Source organism: Botryllus schlosseri, chromosome 14, assembly GCF_051294905.1.
Source record: "Botryllus schlosseri isolate E-star chromosome 14, Bs_hap1, whole genome shotgun sequence".
NCBI classification, from domain to species: Eukaryota; Metazoa; Chordata; class Ascidiacea; order Stolidobranchia; family Styelidae; genus Botryllus; species Botryllus schlosseri.
In genome coordinates this window covers 16,563,581-16,585,733 of record NC_137249.1, presented here as the reverse complement: position 1 = coordinate 16,585,733, position 22,153 = coordinate 16,563,581, and the positions used below count along the sequence as shown (strand labels likewise).

At 40.6% G+C, this 22,153-nt stretch overlaps 1 protein-coding gene and 2 non-coding genes across 4 annotated transcripts in view; 1 reads left to right on the top strand and 2 right to left on the bottom strand.

Moving 5' to 3' along the window:
- Positions 1 to 3,717: 3,717 nt before the first annotated feature.
- LOC145456393 (cartilage oligomeric matrix protein-like) overlaps positions 3,718 to 22,153 on the top strand; it is a 36,941-nt gene continuing 18,505 nt past the window's right edge. The window contains exons 1-5 of one of the 2 annotated variants that reach the window (XM_080334509.1): positions 3,718 to 9,585; positions 11,437 to 11,652; positions 13,597 to 13,717; positions 19,087 to 19,234; positions 21,723 to 21,879. In XM_080334509.1, the coding sequence (XP_080190635.1) occupies positions 9,519 to 9,585; positions 11,437 to 11,652; positions 13,597 to 13,717; positions 19,087 to 19,234; positions 21,723 to 21,879 (709 nt within the window). In that variant the 5' untranslated portion in view covers positions 3,718 to 9,518. Of the gene's footprint in view, positions 9,586 to 11,436; positions 11,653 to 13,596; positions 13,718 to 19,083; positions 19,235 to 21,722; positions 21,880 to 22,153 lie in introns of both variants that reach the window. The other variant, XM_080334508.1, reaches the window with a different exon arrangement.
- On the bottom strand, positions 9,636 to 9,708 carry Trnar-acg (transfer RNA arginine (anticodon ACG)). Its single transcript has one exon. It is a non-coding gene; the product is annotated as a tRNA-Arg (tRNA).
- On the bottom strand, positions 16,097 to 16,168 carry Trnah-gug (transfer RNA histidin (anticodon GUG)). The gene has a single exon. It is a non-coding gene; the product is annotated as a tRNA-His (tRNA).

The window sequence follows — 22,153 nt, the reverse complement described above, 5'->3', positions numbered from 1 at the left end:
GTTGCTCTGTGTATTGTCCTAATTTCATATTTGAGAATTCTCTCATCAACAGTCATAACTATCCAGCCATGAAACTATCCGTTGGGATTGCTAGCATTTTGTGATATGATGATAAGGGGGCGTGTCTAAAAAAGTTTGAGAACCACCGATCTGGAAGTATTAGTTCCTGTTTGATAAGGTATACAAATACTGCAGATGGACAGGTTAGCTCCAAATAATACAAGTACTTTCTAAATGATCGCCGCTGACGGGGTGTGTAGTCTTAATCCCACTGTTATTTATAAATAGATGTTATGCGGAATGATCACCGCATTATCGCAATATCAACAGCGTGCAATCGGACACGCTGGAATCTAACCTCAACGCGGATAGTAGCCGGGAAATCTAGTGTGCATGCGTAACCACTTGAGCCGCAGATTATACGGGCGTTCCTGTATTGAATTCGAGTTTAATTTTTGTGTGAAAATCGATTCCGGTACTATAAAATCGATCGGATGCGAATTCGGATGTTAGCGGTATTCCTCGTTTACGAAGAAGTGAATTAACCCCTTGTTTATTGCACGGATAAATACGCTGATGCATTATTAATATTAACATTATGGACACAAATTTAATGACTCATGTCTCAATTATGGCCTGTCGAGTACCGGCTTTGTGGGAGTTGAACGAGTGCGAAATATCTTAAAAGTGCAGGTAAATATTCAATATATTCCACTTGCTGCCATTATTTATTCCCAAAGGAGAGGCAACGTATCGATGTTGGTGAGCACCGCTGACGCTAATTCGTAAAATCGTCCACCACATCCAACATTCCAAAGCGTCGTAATCTTGAAAGGTTAGGAATGCAAATCGACCTGTAACTGCTGGATTGCGTCTTTTCACCCTCATTTAATAAATATATTTAGATACTTTGAATATGAAGATAAAATGAATATTAAACATCATAGTCGGCTGAGATACATGGTGGGTTAAAACAAAAATGACCATTTGTCTAGCCCTATGAGCGTTTGTACCTGGCACGCATAATGTTGTCTTATTTTCTATATATACATTGCAAAAGCACCTAGCGATATAGTAGATTTGAAATGCTCATACTTTACTTGCCGCAGGCACATCGACACAATCCTTAAGTTTTGAAGAAGCTGACATATGTTTTAGAAAGTGAATAATGTGTACACTGTACAGTATGAAGATTCCCAATATCAGTGCGTTGTAGCGTGTAATGAGAAGTTTGTTGTTGACGACAACATACTTAATCTGAGATTATTTTGACGAAAGTTTACAAACCAGTATGTGCTTCGTTTGAAGGAGGCATATAGTGAGCATGCCTTTAAGCCCGTGTCATAGTTTAACCTTTCGAAGTTGAGATAGGACTATTCCTCTTAGTTGGGTTTTCAGTGTACTGATAAGTATCTTACCTTATTTTTTGTGTCGTTGATATTTGAGTCACTATTAGAGATCGGGGCAAGCGAATCACTTCTTCGAAGTCAATCGGATCATTTTTGATACCCTATCATACGAATCAGACATGTCGAACCGGATCAATAGGAATAATCGCACTGTTGACGAAGTGGTTTTGATTGAGAGCTACAAATTACAGTTGCAACTGTTAACTGAGTTATACGAGGTGATGCCGCGTTCAGCGATCCTTTCAACCTGAAGATATACTGCATAAAAGCACCTCAATTATATCAGCCCTCGCCGGATGCATTCAAGAATCATGCTCATTCCTCATTCATACTAATTTTGATGTTGAGATGCTCTCTACAACGAACATAATATCACAGATGCTCCTCCAGTAAATCTCTACCATCTGTGGAAATATAATTCGCGGGACTGTGTCAGTTAGGAATGGTGAAGTGTAACAGCGCTTGTGAATAATCTAGCACAAATGTTTATCAATCCCTCGTAGTGTGAAGGTCTTCTTGACTTTCCAATCGGGTGACGAAATATCTCTATGCTTTCGGAAAGACTATAATTCCGCGGCTAGAAGCAATGTGATTGACCCTGTTAGGTCATTCAAGATCTGTGATTATTTTTTTATTTCGTCTCGCACTCGATTCGATTTACAGCATCTGATGAGAAACTGCTATGACTCAATTTTGGCCATCCCTTGTCGCTATGACATTACATGGAATGTTTCACTTCGTGGATTAATGTAACACACTGATTTGGCAATATACCATATATTGTTGGCTGCGGTCTCGGCGGGGAAGGTCGTAGTTGTACAAGTACAGTCGAATAGGTAGCGAAAATGGATAATTGTATCCGTTGGTTTATTACCGCAATAACTAGATTTGCTGTGACGCGGTTCTTGTCTTCAAAGGATATTTACTGAGTCCACCGTCGTAGTTGACCTGAAATACTTGGCGTGTCAATTGTCGTGATCCCGCCTGAACCCCGCAGTTTTCATTTGGGGATTTTTGTCGTTCCCATTCGCGAGCGCTGCTAGCAACTCCCGTACTGACATAGGGAGAGATTAGTTGTACAATATACAGCCGGTGTCCTATTGCCTGCGTTTTGCTGCAATCTGCTCGGATCACATACGTACAATACCATACGTATCGTGAGTCATGCATAACAGCGATGTTCGGTTAATTGCTAAATTGTTAACTCTCTCCAGTGTCTGAAATATTGTGAGTATAAGCGAGCGGTTTAGCATTTAGTCAGATACGAAGGCATCGACATCATTGCAGGTGATGTCCAGGCGCAGGGAGATATCAGATATGTCATTTCGAGTCAGTTTCGCAGCAAGCACTGCTGTCGTATTACATGCATGTGTTGTGTATGCGATGTCCGTCAAAATCGTTTCGACAGACGTAGACGACCTGATCCGTTTTCGAACAGATGAACTTGTCGCGATCAATCAATGTTGGACCAGCGGTAAACCCGTAACTATTGAAATTATTCCGTGTGTCTAACGCACAGTAAAATGTACGCTGTGATGACGCAAGGATCTGACGCGAAGTTGAAGCTTCATTGTCAATTTGCACTATCTGCCACAATGAGTGGCTTGGCGCATTCAGTGCCTGACTCGGCTGTATCTTGTTTGCTGACTAAATACTACAGAATATGTGATCAAATTTGATGGCAACTATCTTGAAGTATTGCTCATCGATTGGTTCTAATCACGCAAGCGCAGTCACAATTTCACGGGGAAAAATACTTCACTAAGCATAACAATATTACAACTTCTACGATTAAATGAATGAACATGAAATCACAATGTACAAATCTGAAATAAAATGGGTTCAAGAAGGCTTTTAACCCTAGTGAAGTCCCTCTGTAAGCAGACTTAGGAATGATTGCTATACCAAATCTTGGGAAACCTTCGACGGAAAATAGCCCAAGTCACTATGCGTACTTTAGTTGAACGTGAACTGAACACGAACAAAGACACCTCACGGATAATCGAGATAATCAGTCACGAAGTATATCTGGCGTTGTTTGATCAGTGATGACTTGATCTTTAGGCCACAGTGATTTATGCAGTCCAATCATACAGGCCTAGCTGTCATACTTTGCACTTTGCAGAGACCGCAACAGAGGCCTGTACCGAACGTCTATGTAAATTATATACACATGATGCGGCATTTTATATCTAGAGTAGGCCGTAGGGTTTGCGCATATCTCGCTTGAGGATTCCGTCGTGATTTATATCTTCTCGAGTACAGATATTCATTCTGAAAGAAGCTAGTTGAAGTGGCCTATCGCGGCTAAGATTATACTTAGATCTCCTCAATATAGGATCGGGAAGTCTTTAATCGGATAGGCCACCCCGCTAAGGGTCTTGTTGCCTTTGTTAGACGAAATCCACAGAAAAAATCGAACGGCAAGACATGTGATAGGTCGTTTACAATTTACGTAACATATCAGATAGACTGCATTAGAAAGCTGTGTCGCTGGTTTTAGTACACACGAAAGTTGTAGATATTTGTGTAGTGTGCAATGCAATTCACTGCGGTTTGGGTTTATGTAGCTATTGATCATAGAACTTCGCTGGTTTGCCGTGTTCAACAACTTTACTTATGATTGAAGAGTTGATGTTTAAATAAGTCAATCAAATGTAAATTAGAGTGATGGATGAGTAGTCTCAGTCAACTACAACATATTTCCTTACGTCCATAATGAGCCGTGACTCGGAATGCGTGTGCCGAAGTTTACTCGGCCGCAAACTATGACATCAATGCTTTCCCTATGCGATATGTTATTTACAGCTATACATTTCTACGTGACGATTGCCCCCGTCAAAATATCAACCAGCGACGACCAAAGTTCAAGGTTGATTGTTTGAAAGTTTGCACGCATTCAGCGCTGGTATTCACTGCGGTTATGTGCGTACTGCGTAGTAAAATCATAGTGACGTAATCGTTGACTTGAAGTTTACTTCATGGCTGACTGCTCGTTTAATGGTGCAATCAAAACCGAGCGTGTTCACAGAAAACGCAGCTTATTTTCACTGCACCAACGCGCGGATCATCATAGGTTCAATTGTCGGTAAAGATTTTCAGACAGATTAGGACATGCATTGCAGAAAAAATGTATGAACCAAGCTACAGTCTCCAACTCGTTTTCTGTAGCAAGATATAGGGAAGTGTTTTATATGCCTTCTTACGACCCTTATCCCTTGACCTTTCTTACGACCCTCTCTCGACTCTAACGTTACGGTGTTAGTCCGCACAAAGTAAGATGCGTTAGGCTACTAGTTAATGCAGATACGAAAAGGTAAATATATCATCGAGATTTGGCCAGCAGGTAAAAGCGCGATAAATTTCAAGCATTTGACTGCAAACGAATGGTGTTGTTATGCAAATAGGGTATCAGGCATATTTCTCGGGCAATTCGTTCTTCTGATTTTAAATGACAGTCAATTGTAGAAATGAGGACTGCTGTAGCCAGCGCCGTGTTTATATTGCCCGTTTAGTCATTAACATGATGATAAACATCACCGTTCCGAAATTGTGTCATACCGTGCGTTATTCTGCGGACCGCAAATGCGAAGACATCACACTGAATCAGGATACTATCAACGGCAACCCATATTGCAATGAAATGATCCGTACCCGTCCACCAGAGACGAGCTAGACCAATTGCGTATCTTTATGCCAGACATGAGTGCCACAATGCAGCCATACAACACCACGTATTTCTGAGTGCTTCTGCCGAAAAGAGTACCAAGCAATTGCAGAGGCACATCCAAAATAGGCTATTGCCAGCATTGCAAATAAGCACGGAGGTTCAGAGCTGTGCCGGGGTTCGGGGAATTTTCATGCGACCATCATTTTTCAAAATAGTGTTTGTGATTGTCCAGTCATGCTCATCCCCACTAGACCATATTCTACGAAGCTATTTTCTAATCCGATGAAGTTATGCATTTGCGGTTGGCGTGCTGTCTGCAGTGACGTCAAATCCAGTCAGATGTGAAGTCTCCCCTTACCTAGTCACATATTGACAGATTTTGAATAACAGCTCTTTTGAGTATTCCCAACTGTACCCCAGGTCTTATTCCAAAATAAACACAAGTGTACATATGTAGAATCAAATGCTGGCTAAGAACGAATCTTCATTATTTAATTAAGTCTCAGAGTATATATAGCTCAAATCATTTTGTTTCCTCGTTTAATCCGTTCAATAACCCAATCCTAAATTTCTTAAACTTGACAGGATTATGATAGTTCCTCTTCCGATAACCTTTGGAGATTAGAGCGGTTTAAGGGGAATGGGTGGAAAATGAAGCATATTCCGGGATAATACGATCGCATGATCATAATAGATAAAGCGATAGCCTTCAACCGCAAATCATTTGAACGACCACTAAAATGTGAGCCGGTTTTGTGGTAATTTGGCACCAGTGGTCGATATTAAATTCGTTTTACATAAGCAACATGTCTCAAAGTACACCTGAGACTGTAAGCGACGGCTGATCGAACTGCACAATTGTCATAACATATTTGCAATGCATATGTTCTTCAATATTTTATCAATCATTGTGTTCCTTGTGGTCAAGGATATTGTATTGAATGCATTTGCGGCTTGTCCTATTCCGCGTCACGCATCGACATGACAGTTCTGATATATCAGAATTTCACGCTATCAAATTCACAAGATTAAAGTCACTCCCCATACCAAAAAGATGATTATCTGAATGGGAATAAGACCGCTTTTTTGCTGGTGGGAAATGTCAAATAGCCTTGATCGTGAGGTTGCATAAGTCGTCGGATAACAATTTTCGGGATAATTTGAGGTCTTCAAATGTTTACGAATACGCTTGATGTGAACCCTGAAATTCGAGTGAATCATTGTTGACTGCTTTCAATTATATGACGAAATGTATTCAGGGCTGTTGTGGAATGCGATCTTGATTTTCAAGGTGCAATTCACCGTGAAAGCTGTTTGACAACATTATGAACGTTGATAACCGAAGCACGAGATGTGATTTCTAGAAAAACTCATAATGGGTGTAGTTTATATGATTTCACATCAGGAATTTTTCAAGTATGTCGAATTAACGTGATGCTACTTCGAGGACTTTGTGGTGTCGCTAACATCGAACATCGTTCGCAGGCTAAATACAGTTGGCAACCTAGCATAAGTAGATGTTGTTCTTGATAATGAGAGCTCATTGCAGCAGCATTTGCAGAAATGATGCAGACTGCCTACTATAAATCCTCAGAAGATTTCGTAATAAAATTTTTAACTTATCCGCTCAAGTGCATCGTGTTATCTCAATTACAACACCCACGTTCGGCCTCGTTCACGGAACATTATAATAGAACACTGGTTCCCAACCTTCGGGTCGCGACACCGAATGGGGTAACAGGGAGATTTTGTAGGGGTTCCTTCCATCGACTTTCGGCCTATCATACATTTTACCAGGGACATTCTTAATTTTTCAAGTTGTGACTGTCGTTTTGGGTGCGTCATTTTAATAGCCAAACTGTCCAGGAGTGTCTTGCTTACAATTGTAGTAGTTCAAATTTTCGTTCGAGTTTCGCGGGTATTGTTATTTTTACTATATTTTAAGATGTTTGTGTAATTGAAGTGGCCAGCGGATAAGTTGTAACCGAATAATGTTATAGTATGTCATCGTTGCTTTCTCACTTGTTGTTGTAGCCTATGGTAAATTTGACTTCGAAGGTGGTTTTGAGCAGTATTGGTAATCCATGTACTCGAAAATCGTACTCACTAACAAAAAATCAGTTCATGAGCTATCTTAATGAAGCGGATTTTTATAACTTCACATCAATACTAATGTAGGGAAAAGAATACGAGTCGTTGATGATACGAGGACAGCTTTGTGCTTCGGTAGTTGCAAGTCGACCATCACACTGAGCATAGAACTTCACTGTGGCCTCGAATAAATTTAAATGGAAATTGAATATTCATTGGTCAGCATGCCGTATACGAAGATATGCAGTGTATGTATATAGAAAGATTGTACACTGCACATCATCTGTCTATTTATAGGCAGTATGACTTCTCACAAAAACTTGCTAGCCGCAGTGTTATGAACTGACAAGTTCAAGACTGTTTTTGGAATGTACGACGGAAAAACAGATGTTTTTGCCTGTCCGTATAGTCGAAAATATTACACACTGATGCGTTGAGTCTACGCATACGAACGTCGAAGGTGTTGCTACATCGGTCGCTGTAAACGCGTTATAAGACCACCATTATATATGAATGATAAAACATTTATTGGCACGCACATATACGCGTGCCATATAGTATGTTGTAAAAACATGACGACTCTATATTTTGGGGCAAGTGTAAACAGTTGTAATATTTAGCACAGGGATAGTAGCTGCTTAATGTAGGTTGCACTTACAAGTCATCGGGTGATATGGTTCTCAGAGCATGTCAACATGCATAGGCTCTGATTAGATTGTTCTTGAGCGATCCTATGACATTTCTTACGCGAGGATTTTTCGCCCAGGCTGCGATGAATGCGATCACTTTTACAGGTTGCACGTGGTATCGTGCGTATGATCTTGTCTTCGGACTGCCTACTATGTCAGTCAGAGGTGTGCTGTGGTCCTGGAAGTGTATGTGGTCTGTGCAGATATGCGATCTTTGTGACATGCGAATCAAATATTCATAACATTGTGAAACGGCCGGATGCTAATAGGCTTACTCTATTAGCATGGTTCGATACCTTTCGCCCCTTTCGACTAAAAATTACTAATCAACGACAATTATAGTCTCGAATTTTTTTCACTGTAGAAGCTTTGAATCGTCTATTGATCAAATCAGTACATCCAAGATATGTAGCACAAGGCTACAGCCGGGGGTGGAATCGATATTTATATGAAGTAGTTATCGACCCATAGAAATAAAATTACCAGTAAAATAGGTATGGCATAAGAAATACCAATTATATGTAATACGATAAATAATTTGCACAATTTTCTCTTGATCGCAAAAAAATTTCATGTTTTTCAAATTATCCACGTCCTTATGGAGTCATAATGAGTGATACTCGACTCGACATGAAACTTAGGACTCGATCACTCAGGGATGCAATTTCGCCTATAGACTATACTTACTAATAAGTTACAAGGACCACCGTCCCATTAAGAGGTCATGATAACGGGGATCGCGAGACTTAGCAAATGCGATATCGGACTACTAGTAGGCCTATTACAATTGTAAAATACTGGAAGCCAACTCACGCGTAAAGATTTTCAGTTTATCAAATAAATTTTGTCAAAATATTTGATGCATAGTCAGCACGTGTACACTGTACATTTTAGTGACATTAACGTTATTTGATCATTCTCATAGCTCTTAGCTCAAGCTTTCAGACCAAGCTTTACGAGAAACCAGTTTCGAGGGCCGCTCTCCGCACACCATTCAGAATTGTTAGTATTTTGACGTCATATTTGGGCTTCATAGCGAGAGGTTTCAGGCCCGCCGAAATGGTATTGCCTTCTTGCGATCGACTGGGAGGTGACCAGACTGGCCACTGGCCATTGACCCATTTTGAGACTCATTAGCTATACAGTCTGATTCATTCACCCATGAAAGTAATTGAAATGTATCACAAAACGACTCTTCACTTTACTGAATTAAGTAAGCATCTACAACTTTTGATTTAGTTCAAGCCTTTAGTAGCAGGCCTAGTAGTCACAAACATACCTACTTGAATAAGTAATGCAAGCAGATAAAACCGACTTGATTACTGTAGAAAGGTATAAGTACTTCGGTAACGATGACGTCTGCGACTTTCGGGGGGGGGGGGCGGTAAATACATTTCGAGCTTGGCAAGGGGGCGATGAGTAGAAATAGTGTGGGAACCGCTGTTCTTTGTTATATTAAGAAGGCTTTACATTTGTGTGATTGTGTATAATTTCAAATGACGTTCTTTTACACAGGTTATCCTAATCTACATAATGATATGGGAGTTACATGTATTTACGTTACATTTTGGTGACGCTACATGAACACTAGATCGTTACGATTAGAAATATACAACAGCGACTGAATTGAATATTCGTCTTCGTCAATCAATAGCCACCATGATGACTCTGAAGAGGAGCTTCACGTTTATAACAATATTGTTGGCTGCGACATCTTCCGCTGCAGGTACGAATGACAAATAGTCGTGGAAAGAGGAAAATAGTGGCGACTTAAAGCGAGCACGCCAGGACACGAACCTGGAATCTTCTGATTCGTAGTCAGACGCGTTATCCATTGCGCCACGCGCCCACGTGACGCCATATCGAAAATTAATTCTATTTATAACACGTTTGTGATTGCCAACGATATTCGTACGCCCCGAACATACATTTCAATTCAATTCAATATATTGCTAACAATTTCATCATTTCAATACGTAACAAGACCGTGATACAAAAAAGATAGGTAGGTATCGGAACAACTTCGAGTAGTTTTCGAAACCAGACACTCACCGGCCACCAGGCCTCTAGGCCACGAAAAAAGGAGGCATGCGCAGTGTGCACTGAATGAAAAAAAACCAAGATAATATAAAAAGACAGGCAACAAAAATATCGTTTATACATAATATACCAGCAATAAGGAATCAAATTGGAATTAGAATCATATACAAGGGAAATAAAAGAGACTGGAATTATTAATTACAAATTTATCCTGATCCTTGTTCAAAAGTCCTTTACACATGTCGGTTCGGTTCGGTTTATTAGCAATTTTTATCAGTTGAATACACCACAACTCCACAACAATTGCGATACAATGAAAAGATAGGAATGAAGGTATCGGAACGACTTGGAGTAGACTTTGGAATCAGACACCCATCCTTGGCCTAGGGCAGTGGCAGTGGTGGCCCTATGATTGGGGGGGGGGCTGGGCAAGACTTCCGGGGGGGCTATAAGTATGTAATCGCAGCTTCTGGGGGGCTCCGCCATCCAGACCCCCCTTTCGCCTACCGACTTAACAGGCATGCAGAACGACTTGATGATTGTCCGGATATGGGACTTTTACAACAAATGCGGAGATTTGATGATTGACCCATTTGAACGGAATCATCTTGATTGGTACAAGGATTTCCACGTCTATTCGCTACAACCCTTGAAAAAAGCGCTAAAACCAAAGAGGGGGGCCCTTCGACCAGGGGGGCCCAAGCGACCGCCCACCTCGCCCACCCCAAAAGCCACCACTGGGCAGTGGAGTGGTTCCCAACCGGTGAGAAATTCCCCACTGGTGGGGAACTCAATGGTTTCAGGTGGGAAATAGACGCATTTGTTAAACATTATATGCAGGATAGTCTACATATTTACGGAGACACATGCGTGATTACCATTACCAGTTAACTGCTCTGAAAAGTATGTATCGAAAATCAATAATTGAAAGAGTAATTGAAAGAGTACGCCTGAATGTCCTCTTTTTTGGGGAATTTTTCTCTAAAACAGATTTAAATGCCACGACAAAATGCGACTCCGACACAGCGAACGTCGGAGTTTCGTAAAAAAATCGGGAGCTGAGCCAAAGTAATGACGTTTTTTAATCACCAGTTTTCTTGGAGCTTTTATAAAAAGTGTCCTCGTTTTAGGATCTCAAGGTAGGGTATAACCTTATTTTAGAGGGTATATATTAGTTTCGGGTAGTAAGGAATGAAGACAAAAAGGTTTGGAACCACTGGCCCAGGGCCAAGGCGATGTAAAGAGGAGGCATGCACACTGAATGAAAAGTAAAAGAAGATAGTATAGAAAAGCACGCGATAAAAATGGGGGGGCATGTCACGGAAGGCGAGATCGATAGGTCCGGTAATCTTGAGGGCGGACTAGTATTCATTTAATAGAAATTGCTTTTATTTCGACTTGAATGTGGACATGCTCGTCGACTGTCGGATGGTCCTGCTAACGCACAATGCTCTTTTGTGAACCCAAAGTCTTGTAACTGGCCATCACAGTTATCCACGATGTCGCATAAAATTTGAGGTATTCCTTCATCTTCAAGAGATCGACATCCTGAAGGCAACGAGAAATTACAAATCTAATGCGCGGATAACCAGTAAAGTGACGAGAATGTTGGAGAACGTGCAATCAGTATCATTCTTGATGGAATTCAAAATCACGGCGGGAGAAATCATGGATGTTTTCGGCATTTACGAGACGGGCGATACGACGAAAGACAAGGTTTTCGAAATCACCGTCAACGGAAAATTAGATAAAGGTATATAGATCCATACTATAATTGAGTAGGCTACTCTTTGCTTACTTTCTAGATTGATACGGATGTTGCGAGTCTCACGTTTGTCTGTATTCAAATTATCTACAATCTACATATATATTTGAGTAGGCTATACGGAAGCCTAGATGCATACAATACATAAGCTACTGTATTTCATGGACTCCGGCTATAAATATAGGCCTACCGAACTTGAAGATCGCCGTATAAACAATCTATTTTTATACTGTCAAATTTAACCCACACGTTGGTTATTCATTAGTTTATGTTAACCACATTCATTAACGTTTGATCGGGATGAGAATCAATCGAAGTGATTGAACACATGTATTGAATATATAGTACTGTTGGCTGCATGTGCAATGTGCATATACATACATTTGTGCAGTAGCTATAGTAGTCTCTCTATTATTATTATTAGTAATCAGTCCAAGCGTTAGTAAATCCTAGATAGAGAAATATCACGTCAAAATCACACGAAATCAAATTTGAAATTTCATCTCTGTGAAAAAATCGAATAACTATAATAATAACGGGTTGCTCACATATGCAAATATGGATTAAATATATGATTGTATCGTTACTTTTCATGTTCTGCGTGTTGTTGGGGTACTTTTGGTGTGCGTTAGGCATATAGCCTACCATCATTTGTATTTGAGTAGGATTCTACTGCAAACTGCCGCCTAAAACTTTAGTAGTATCAGGGAGCAGTGTGTCGGTCTACCGTGCAGGCCTTGAAACGATGACAGCAGCATTCTTTGGCGCATACCGCAATATTTTATCGATCGACTTCGGGTTATTTATCAATAAAAGTAATTGCTCGCCATATAGAGCTATAGGTCAAAGTTCAAATAAGGTCGCATAGCCATTTTTACACATTAGTTCTGTTAAAATCTGGTTACAATCAATATATGGCCAATGGTCATCCAAGATTACAACATTGTTAATTCCCCGCTAGTTGGTCATTATAATGTCGTGTAGCCTATCGGAAGAAGATTTGTTTGTTATTGGCTGATACCTGCATGCCCGCCGTCTGTCACTGAACTTAAAGAATTGTACATTGTTAGTTTTAAAGATTGTAATGTTCTATAATATCCTGTAATTACAAAATCACCGTATACTATATATTTTATGCTGGTGGTCCCAAACTTTTTGAGCGCGGCTCATATTTTAATTGTTTGAATAGTTTTGTCATATGTTCTATGGGCATTATCCAGAAAACGACTTTCTGGGCCAGTGCTCATCAACCTGTTTTGGAGTAGCTCAACCTTCAAAGTTGTGGCTCTGACTCACGCACCCCTGTCAGGTCAAGCCACATAAACTACATGTGTCAATTAGAAAAAGGTCAGCACTGTTTGTCAAATTGTCAGACAGCGGTGACCGTACATGTTAATATAGGCTATGTTTAGTGAACACTGTGCACAGTAATATGACCTTCAGCGGTCCAGATTCGGGGTGATGACTTTTTCTGCATATCTCTCACTCAGAAGTGTACCGCAAACTATTTATTCCTTTTAGAGGGAGCTACGAAGTCAAAAGGTTGAGAACCACTATTTACCGTCGCAAGCTAGATCTTTCTAGACTTCTAGCGAAACCAAATGTGGACTCGCTTTTTATGATCAGGCCGTGGTCGTAACAACAGCAAGTGTGCGCGTGAGCACATATTGCCTAGTTTTCAAAACGGTGAACTTGGAAGCAGTACAAAGTATCTAGATAAGAAGTGCAAGAAATTCAGCAATTGCTATGTACAATGAATGATCGCTCTGGTGCGGCCGCGACCCAAATTTATCGCCTTCGCCAATCGCGACCCGTGTTTTAGGAACCACTGCTGCTTTAATCTCCAACTGTGAAAATGATTTTGTATAATTGCGAAGGCAGCAGACACTATATTTGAATAATAATTATATGATATCTGTATTCCGTTTGCAGTTCGATTGATGACGCGAGTAGAAGACGATGACGAAAACGAACCCGACGTTACAAATTTTCGGAAAATAGGAATCGCTGATGGTCGTTGGCATACTATCCTCCTACACTTTGAGATAAACAAGTAAATATTTGCTTTTCCTAAAATTCTACAATTATATGAATACTATTGAAGAAACGTGAATATCTGATGACATATATGGAGCAAGGTTACGGTAGCAGAATTTAACAATTATCTCTAAAAGAATTCATTCGTTGATTGTTTGATTGTATATTAATTGTATATTACTCTGGCTGTATATTAAGTTCGATCTAAAATTAATAATATTATCGAAAGATATTTGTAGCAGTGGCGGCTTGTCCTATAGGGCAACTGGGGCATTGCCCCACCTAAAATTCTGTTCAATAACAATTCTTCACCATTTATAGACGCACACCTATCTATATAAACCGAAATCACAGCGAAAATCGTATACTTCTTGTCCTTTCGCTTGTAAATGCCCATATATAGCGAAGTCTCTGCGAAAATCGAATTCTCTTCTGTGTTTTCGCTTTGCGAATGCCTAGCCGGGGCTTGCCCCGGTAGCGCTCATAACAAGCTTTCACTGTCTATTCTCTCAAAGCCGCGCACAATAAAGAAACGGTGATTTACTCTCTCCTATTCATAAAATTACCGAGCAACCGGGGCACGATAGCTCTGTGCCCTTAAGGTGTGATGTAACAATCGTATCTATAGCTGAACTCTGTTACCGTCATCTGCGTTTAGTCGACCTGTGCTGGTATAGGTCGATTTTAATGGGGTTTCACACCATGAAAACTCTTGAAACTTGTTATGTCATGTCGTGATGGTGGTATTTAACACTGCCCCAAGTTTCAGGGTTTCTACTTAAAGTTTAGGGTAGTAATTCCGTTTCCGAAGTTGAGTGTGTGCTGATCCGTCATGTATCGCAAACAGATTTTACTCAAAAGCCGGTATTGGTATCCATTGGTTTTGACGATGTTCAATACCGAGATCGGTTATGACATTTGGCACGGTAAGTCTTAATGTTAGTATCGAACGCTGTACCAAGTTTTAAGTTTGTCACTGAACTGTGTTAGTGGTAATTTGGTTTCCTAATTCGAGTGAGAGCTGACTAGTCATTTATCTCTAACAGATTATACGCAAAGCCGGTATTGGTCTCTATTGATTTTAACGATGCTCCTTACCTAGATCCGTCATAACCTTTTGCACGGTATGTCTTGATTTTAGTATCGAACGCTGTGCCAAGTCTCAAGGTTGACACTCAATGATTAGGGCAGTAATTTCGTTATCAAGGTCGAGTGTGGTAAAGATGTGCTTCGATCTGACACTTTAGCCTACAACACATTGCGGATTTCACGCAAAAGCCGGTGTATCTGCGGTAACGTTAACTGAGATGATGATATCATTCTCAGTTTGCATTCAAATATTTACTTTGATATTATATTCTCCAATGTCAATTTCACCGTGAAATTGTGGCCTTCAAGCCATTTGCTTACAACCCCCTGTCAAGCGCGATAGTTATTTCGTTTTCGATGGCGGCTAACAGTTGATCACTTGATCAGCCTATTCCTCAGTAAATTTTACGCAAAATTCGGTGTTGGTCTGTTCGCATTAATTTTGACAGTGTACCATACCGAAAAGGGCCATGAGGCCACTTCTCGATAATGTCATGTAACAGTGTACCAAGTTTAAGGCTTTCATCCACGTATTTATTCGGTAATATATTTTCCAAAGGCGATTTCGCAGCAGACCTATAAGACAGTAATAAAAACGTATGTGTCGTGTTACAGTCTCCAGTTTCAAGGCCAAAATCTCTTATGCTGTACCGACTACCGAGACCAAATTTCCGAGGCTGCTATTCTTAGTTCTTTAGAATGATGTTTTGGATTCAATAGGACAGGCCCAATCTATGAGATAACAATTGCGTAACTGTCCGAATTCGTTGACCTTTCCCATTAGGCTTACGCTATCTCTCGAGTTATAGTCATTTCCATTTCTGCAGATAATTAGTCAGGTCTAATGCGAACATGAACCGTGTTGAATCTTTGTTCCGTACGCCGTTTACGCAGTTACCACACTTCAAGTCACAGCTCACCAGCAGACCTCTCGTGGCACATACGTTAAAATCACTGTTGCCGGGAAATTCATGTTACCGTACCATCATTAAGTTACTTGTTTACGTTGGAAAACGCCATTGTGACGTCATCTTGATAAAAGTCGCTTGCAGCCCTTGCCCCACCACCCGATATTGTCACGAGCCGCCACTGATTTGTAGGCATGCACAAGTGCAAGATGCTCAACATTAAGAAACGGTACGAAATGACACTGATGCTAACTGTAAAATGCTTCCAGGATTTGAAGTCGAACTGCTGCTCACAATAAGAATCTTCTTTCGGTAATCATGACCATACGGATTTTCAGCATTTCGAATCAAACTTACTTGATGTAAAAAATATCTCAATCAATCTTTTCACAAAAACGTGCTGTGACCAGGATTCGAACCTGGGTTATCACGGCCACAACGTGAGGTACTAACCACTATACGATCACAGCGCAAGGCAACGAGCTGCGAGGCCCGCGAGAGAAGGGGTCGCAATTTTAGATCAAATTCGAGAGACATGTCAGACAAGTCATAGGAGAGAAGCAACGGCCGTCAAAACAGTCAGTTCTGGTTGTTCGCAACGCAAAACATCACAATCGTGTTCCCTCGCAAATGGCTTGCAAGTTTCAAATAAAATGTTATCGCAAAGTTCATTTAATACAGGGTTACCATGGTCTGAGATCCGGAAACGTGGACACTTTTTACAAATCACAACACTTATAATATCGGACAAGTAAACGGTTGATTTAGAAATTTTCCGCGGGAATTACTTTCGAGTTGACTAAAAAAGGTTATTTTTCCAACTCAACTCCCAGAAGACCTGCTCTAGCGAAATTTACGTTCTTTGTGATTCGAGGCACTAGTGTGCGGTCGTGGTAAATTAAGGAAAAGTAAGAATAATGATAGTTACAGCTGCAGTCGCCTAGCCTACAACTACATGTCCCTGAATGCGGCAATTGTGGGGCAGAGAGAGAGAGAGAGAGAATCTTTATTCGTATACATTACATATCAACATTACACTTCAAAAATGTAACAGTGAAATGCGACATGCAAGGTAGACGGGAGGCTCGATATGACAAAGTCTTCAGAGCCGAGCCACCCAGGACAGGAGCAATTTTCACAGTTGATAACTATAGCATCTCGCCGGTTATGAGACAGTCATCGAATATGCCCACATTCAAGTCGAAATACAATCAATCTCTTCTAAATGAATACTAGTCAGCCTTCAGGATCACCGGACCACGACCTTACATATCGATCTCGCCTTCCGCCACAAGCCACCTCATTTTGTCGCTTACATTTTATATTCTCTGCTTTGCTTTTCATTCAGCGTGCATGCCTCTACTCTACTTCGCCTAGGCCAAGGTGGGTGTCTGATCTCAAAGACTACTCCAAGTCGTTTCGGCACTTTCTTATCTTTTCATTGTATCGCAGTTTTTGTGGTGTTTTGAAATGATGAAAATATTAATAAGCTGATACTAACGATACTGCGGGCTCTGCACAGAGTGCACACACATCAGAGTTGGGTCAATTACATTATTTCAGTTCAATTACAATTACAATTGCATGAAAAAATGTAATAATTACATTCAGCTCAATTACAAATTGCAATTGATACAACTCTGACTCACATGCCTGTCAAAGCAATTCTATATCACGAAGACAAAACAATCAGGTAGAAATTCGCATTATATAATTCAATGCTTCTAAACCTTTTTCCTCCAGTGCCCCTTTTCAAAAGTTCCCTGGGTCTGGCGCCCCCCTATTTTAAGAACTCTAGTAAAAACAATGAATAAGTGCTCGAAGTCCGGTAGGTCTTTTCGGGTCGGGACTTTACTATTGGAAATATTTCGCGCTTGAACCGCGACCGAGGACCACTCGAGTAATTAACGATATAATAATTGTATATGTGCTATATTCGAGATCAAATCAAGGTTGTTATTCATACCAACCGTCGGGTAGGCTTATCAACTCATACCATCTAGTCCGAGTCCGATGTACACATCCCGAATTCCCCTCAGCGATTTGCAATACGGGGAAGTTAATTGTATTGTTTTTGTTTTATTGCTTCTTGTTACTAGCAACTGAAAATGTGGCAGAGGTCTTTGCTCACGTTGAATTTAGTACTGCTGAATTTAGTACTGCTACAGCTCTTATCTTTAAGATAAATGTATTCCAAGCAAAGTAAACCATATTATATAACGTTCATTTGTGTTGTGGGTCACAAAACTGAACAGTATCATCCTTTATGATACAATAAAGAAATATTCTGAAGATTTTATTTTTAGCTCTCAAATACAAATGTATTTAGTTAATCAGTTTGAACAAAAAGATTTAAAGCGTGTTTATTGTACAAAGGGCATCACTCTCAACAGTGGTACAGCAGTACCCCTTCGATTTTGATACGATATGCGCTGCAGGATAAAAGACCTAGTTCGAAACATTTTGTGGAAAATAACCCGATAGTGTTTTAACGGGGAATTGGCGATCCAAAAGTACGCTCAATTCATTTTACATGAATTATAATAAACCACGGCATTCATGGAAACATCTTATGTGTAAGTTTCACGCGCAGCGCGACGAAAAATCTCGAGATTTGAGAGATTTTGTCGAATGTTAATTTGCAATGAGAACTCAGAGATATATAGAACTATTGTTCTACTATATAATCATATGCCCCTAATACACAATCTACTGCGACGCCATTTTTCTTCAGCGCCCCCCATACCACCCCCTGAGCCCAGCGCCCCCCATTTCGCCCCCGTGGCGTTTCCGCCCCCTTTAAAATCCAAATCGCACCTTGGGGGGGGGGCGCTGGAGACAAGGTTAAGAACCACTGATGCAATTTCTTCGGCATATAGACCTTAGATCAGTGATTCCCAACCTTTTTCCACCCACGTACTATTCCGAGGTTTTATGCAGTGCTCGCGTACTACCTACATGGGTTACGCACGCCGAAGGTGGTCAAAAATGTTTCCACCGTGTTGAAAATTCTATGGCACAGTATATGATTTCTGTGGTGGTTCTATTTGAAATTCTTGTGGTCAAATATATTAAATCGGAATTTGGTTAGTTAAGATTCCCAATGCTTTACTAGATCTCTTCCCCGTAAGCCGTCATTGGTGGGATCGCCCCTACCCACGATGACGACCTTACCACAACGAAGACAGCTTCATAAAACTCAAAATCAACCCCACCTGAACTAATAACTCCCTTCGGTAAGAAAAAAAACAGAATCTACTCGGGTACAACCTGGAAGACCTTTGCGTACCACTAGTGGTGCGCGTACAACAGGTAGGGAACCACTGCCTTAGATTATATTGCACGCCTAAATTTATCTTGTCGTAACGATTTCGTATTCTATCAGCAGTTCCGGCGACTCGGATGTCACACTGTTCGTCGACTGTGTTGAGAAGGGTACAAAAGAACACCAGTGGATTGTTGATATATCAAAAATAAGAAAGCGTAAATCTCTGTCTCTGCGGGTCGGGGACTATCGTAGTGCAGTATACCACAAGGTATGCATCCACTACATGTTTCAGTGGGATTGTATCATTTAAAGCAGTTGCTCTTTACCGTGCGGCATGCTGGCGTAAGACAATTTCCACGGGACGTGAACCCCTAACCTAAAGGTTTCTATCACTTATCTCGATTTTCAATTCACGCACTCAACAGAGACGCATATACGCTGTGCACTTGTACGGGCGATGTGGTACCGATGGATCAAAATTGGAAAATGATCTTTGGGCCCCAAAATCAACTCTTCAGCCGATAACAGCAGATCTTCTGCTGGCTCAACACTTTGGTACAAGCTCTACCTATCGCACATAAATATCCACTTATTTTAATCATAAAAGTTCAATATTTGTTGCTCGAACGTATCCTCGGTCCCCATCCGGTGGGTCCAAAGGCACATGACCCGGGGACTAATGAAACATGCCCTCAAAAACTCAAATGTTCCAACTTTTCTTGCTGTGTAGTATAATCCAAGCTACAACAAGCCAAATAATAATGTTTGGTCGCAACCGTCAAAAATTAGAATAAATGATAGCTGAAATGCTGCTATGAAATCACGTTTCGATTTAGGCTCGAACTTACAAATCTGAGGGTACATACATATTGCCCGTAAATCGACATTTTGACTTCCAAATAGCTCGTTATAGCGATAAAACATCACAGTCAATTTTACATGAAGAGTCTCTGTATGTAGGTATGTTTCAGTTGTTGCATGATTAGTTAGTGCTGTTTTGCTGGATTTGGCTATGGTATCATAGGACTCCCTATAAATTTTATAAATGAATCGAAAAAAGTCCACTCAAGGATGGTATTGAATAAATATACATACATCACAATATAAATACATCAGTATCAGTTTATTATTATTTTCATCATTTCGAAACACTACAAAACTGTGATACAAAGAAAGATACGAAGGGTATCGAAACGACTTGGAGTAGTCTTCGAAATCAGACACCCACCAGGCCCAGGAGGTGTAAAATGGGAGACATGCACACTGAATGAAAAGTAAAATAAGGACAGGTGACAAAAAGGGGCATGTGTCCGGTGACGGAGGGCGAGATCGATATGTCAGGACCACGTATGGTAAACTTGAGGGCTAACTAGTATTGATCCAGTGGAAATTTTTTGTATTTCGACTTGAATGTGGACATGCTCGATGACTGTCGGATAGCCGGCGAGATACTGTTCCAAAAATCAGGTCCGGCATATTTGATAGAGCGATGATTTTTTTGTCGGACGACGTGCTGGATGCGCGTGTGTCGTACTTATCCACTTTTGATACCGAGATAAAGAAGTCATTGAAGTTTTCGGGGCCGTGACCGCAATGGAACTGATACATACATAAATATATTTCTAGTTTCCGCATATCTTTTATGTTTAGGACACCAAATCTTTTGAGCACTGGTTTGTCCTTGTCCTGTCTGCCCTTACTACGTAGGTTGCCAAGAATGGAGAAAGAACGTTCAACAGCAGCAGTTGTTGGCTGACAACACTGAAGTTGTGCGTATATACACTGCTGGTGACACACCGTGTTGCTTCATTCTGATAATGGTGTCTACATCACAATTTTTCATCATGCGCTTCTCGATATAAGGACCATGCAATGCCCACGCAGTCTTGCTTCAGTTAGGATATTGCGGTTCGTTGAGCATAACACCACGTCAACCTATTTGTTTAATTTGAATGTTTATGATTCACAATTAGCAGACAATGGGCCGTCTACAACGGTAGGTCTATGAAGTAGGCTATACAAACTGTAAAATGTCAAATGATAAGTTCACCGACAGTCCACGATACAAACATAATGCAGGTTGCAAATTTTTTTCGACTTTATAAACAATTTTGACACTTTTTAACCTAACGCTACAATTTTGACAAAATTTTGACATTTTTTGACATGTCAAAATAACCGATAAGCTATCAGGCTTTTCTCATTTCGCTTGAGCTTCGTGCAGGTCCAGCTTTATATTAATGGGAGAGGACAATCGGTTCGCTCACTTCTTAATGATCACCCACGTAACTTCCAACGATCTGTAGAGCATTTGGAAGTGTTGATTTATTATATATATCTGATTTAGAGGGTAAGTAAGAAGCTTGGAAGTATATATTAGCAACCTAATTTTACGTAAGTCATATTTTCTAATGATCACTTTTCGCCTTCTTGTCTCCTCAAGCCAGACTGTTCGGGCTCTAATATTGCTTGGATCCCATTTTTGCAATGATTTACTTTACGGTCGCGATGTGTACGACTGACAAAGTAGTTTTCGCCAACGAAACGACACTACAATTGTGTCGCAATGTATAACGGTACTTTCGAAGTCACAAGCTCAGAGATAATAGTGGATTGATCTGTGTGATCAAACTAGCTCCCGTCCCCAATCACGTCTCCTCTTGCGATTACAAGTCTGCTTCATTCTATACTCACCGTTAGCTTTTCAATGCGTAATAATATGCTGCCAATCTGACTAATTAATTATCACTTCGCAGTCGCATTTGCGAAAATTGGAGCTCTATGCGGACGAGAAGCTGAGAGTGTTGAGGAAAAAGTCATTGCGGTTTTGCCCGCAATCCGATGCAATTCGAAAACCCCATTCGGAAGACAGGAACGCCTTGTACACATCCCAACTGATTGCCAAGTTGTCAGGTAAGCTGTTCCACTGGTCATTGAATAGGATGCAATAACTGAATTCCCGGTGCGATGATTTGCGTTTATACGGCAATTCGCCCAAGGTATGAATACTGTACCTAAAATCCGCGCGGTGTCTTGATGAAATATTGTCTGACGAGATGAACGCATCGTACGATGCGAACGTTACGTAACGTTGCGGTAGAGATATTGCGGGACTAATTGATATTCGCCGCATTAGATTCAGCTACGATTCCCGACTGTAGCCAGCAATAATGATAATGCAAAAATC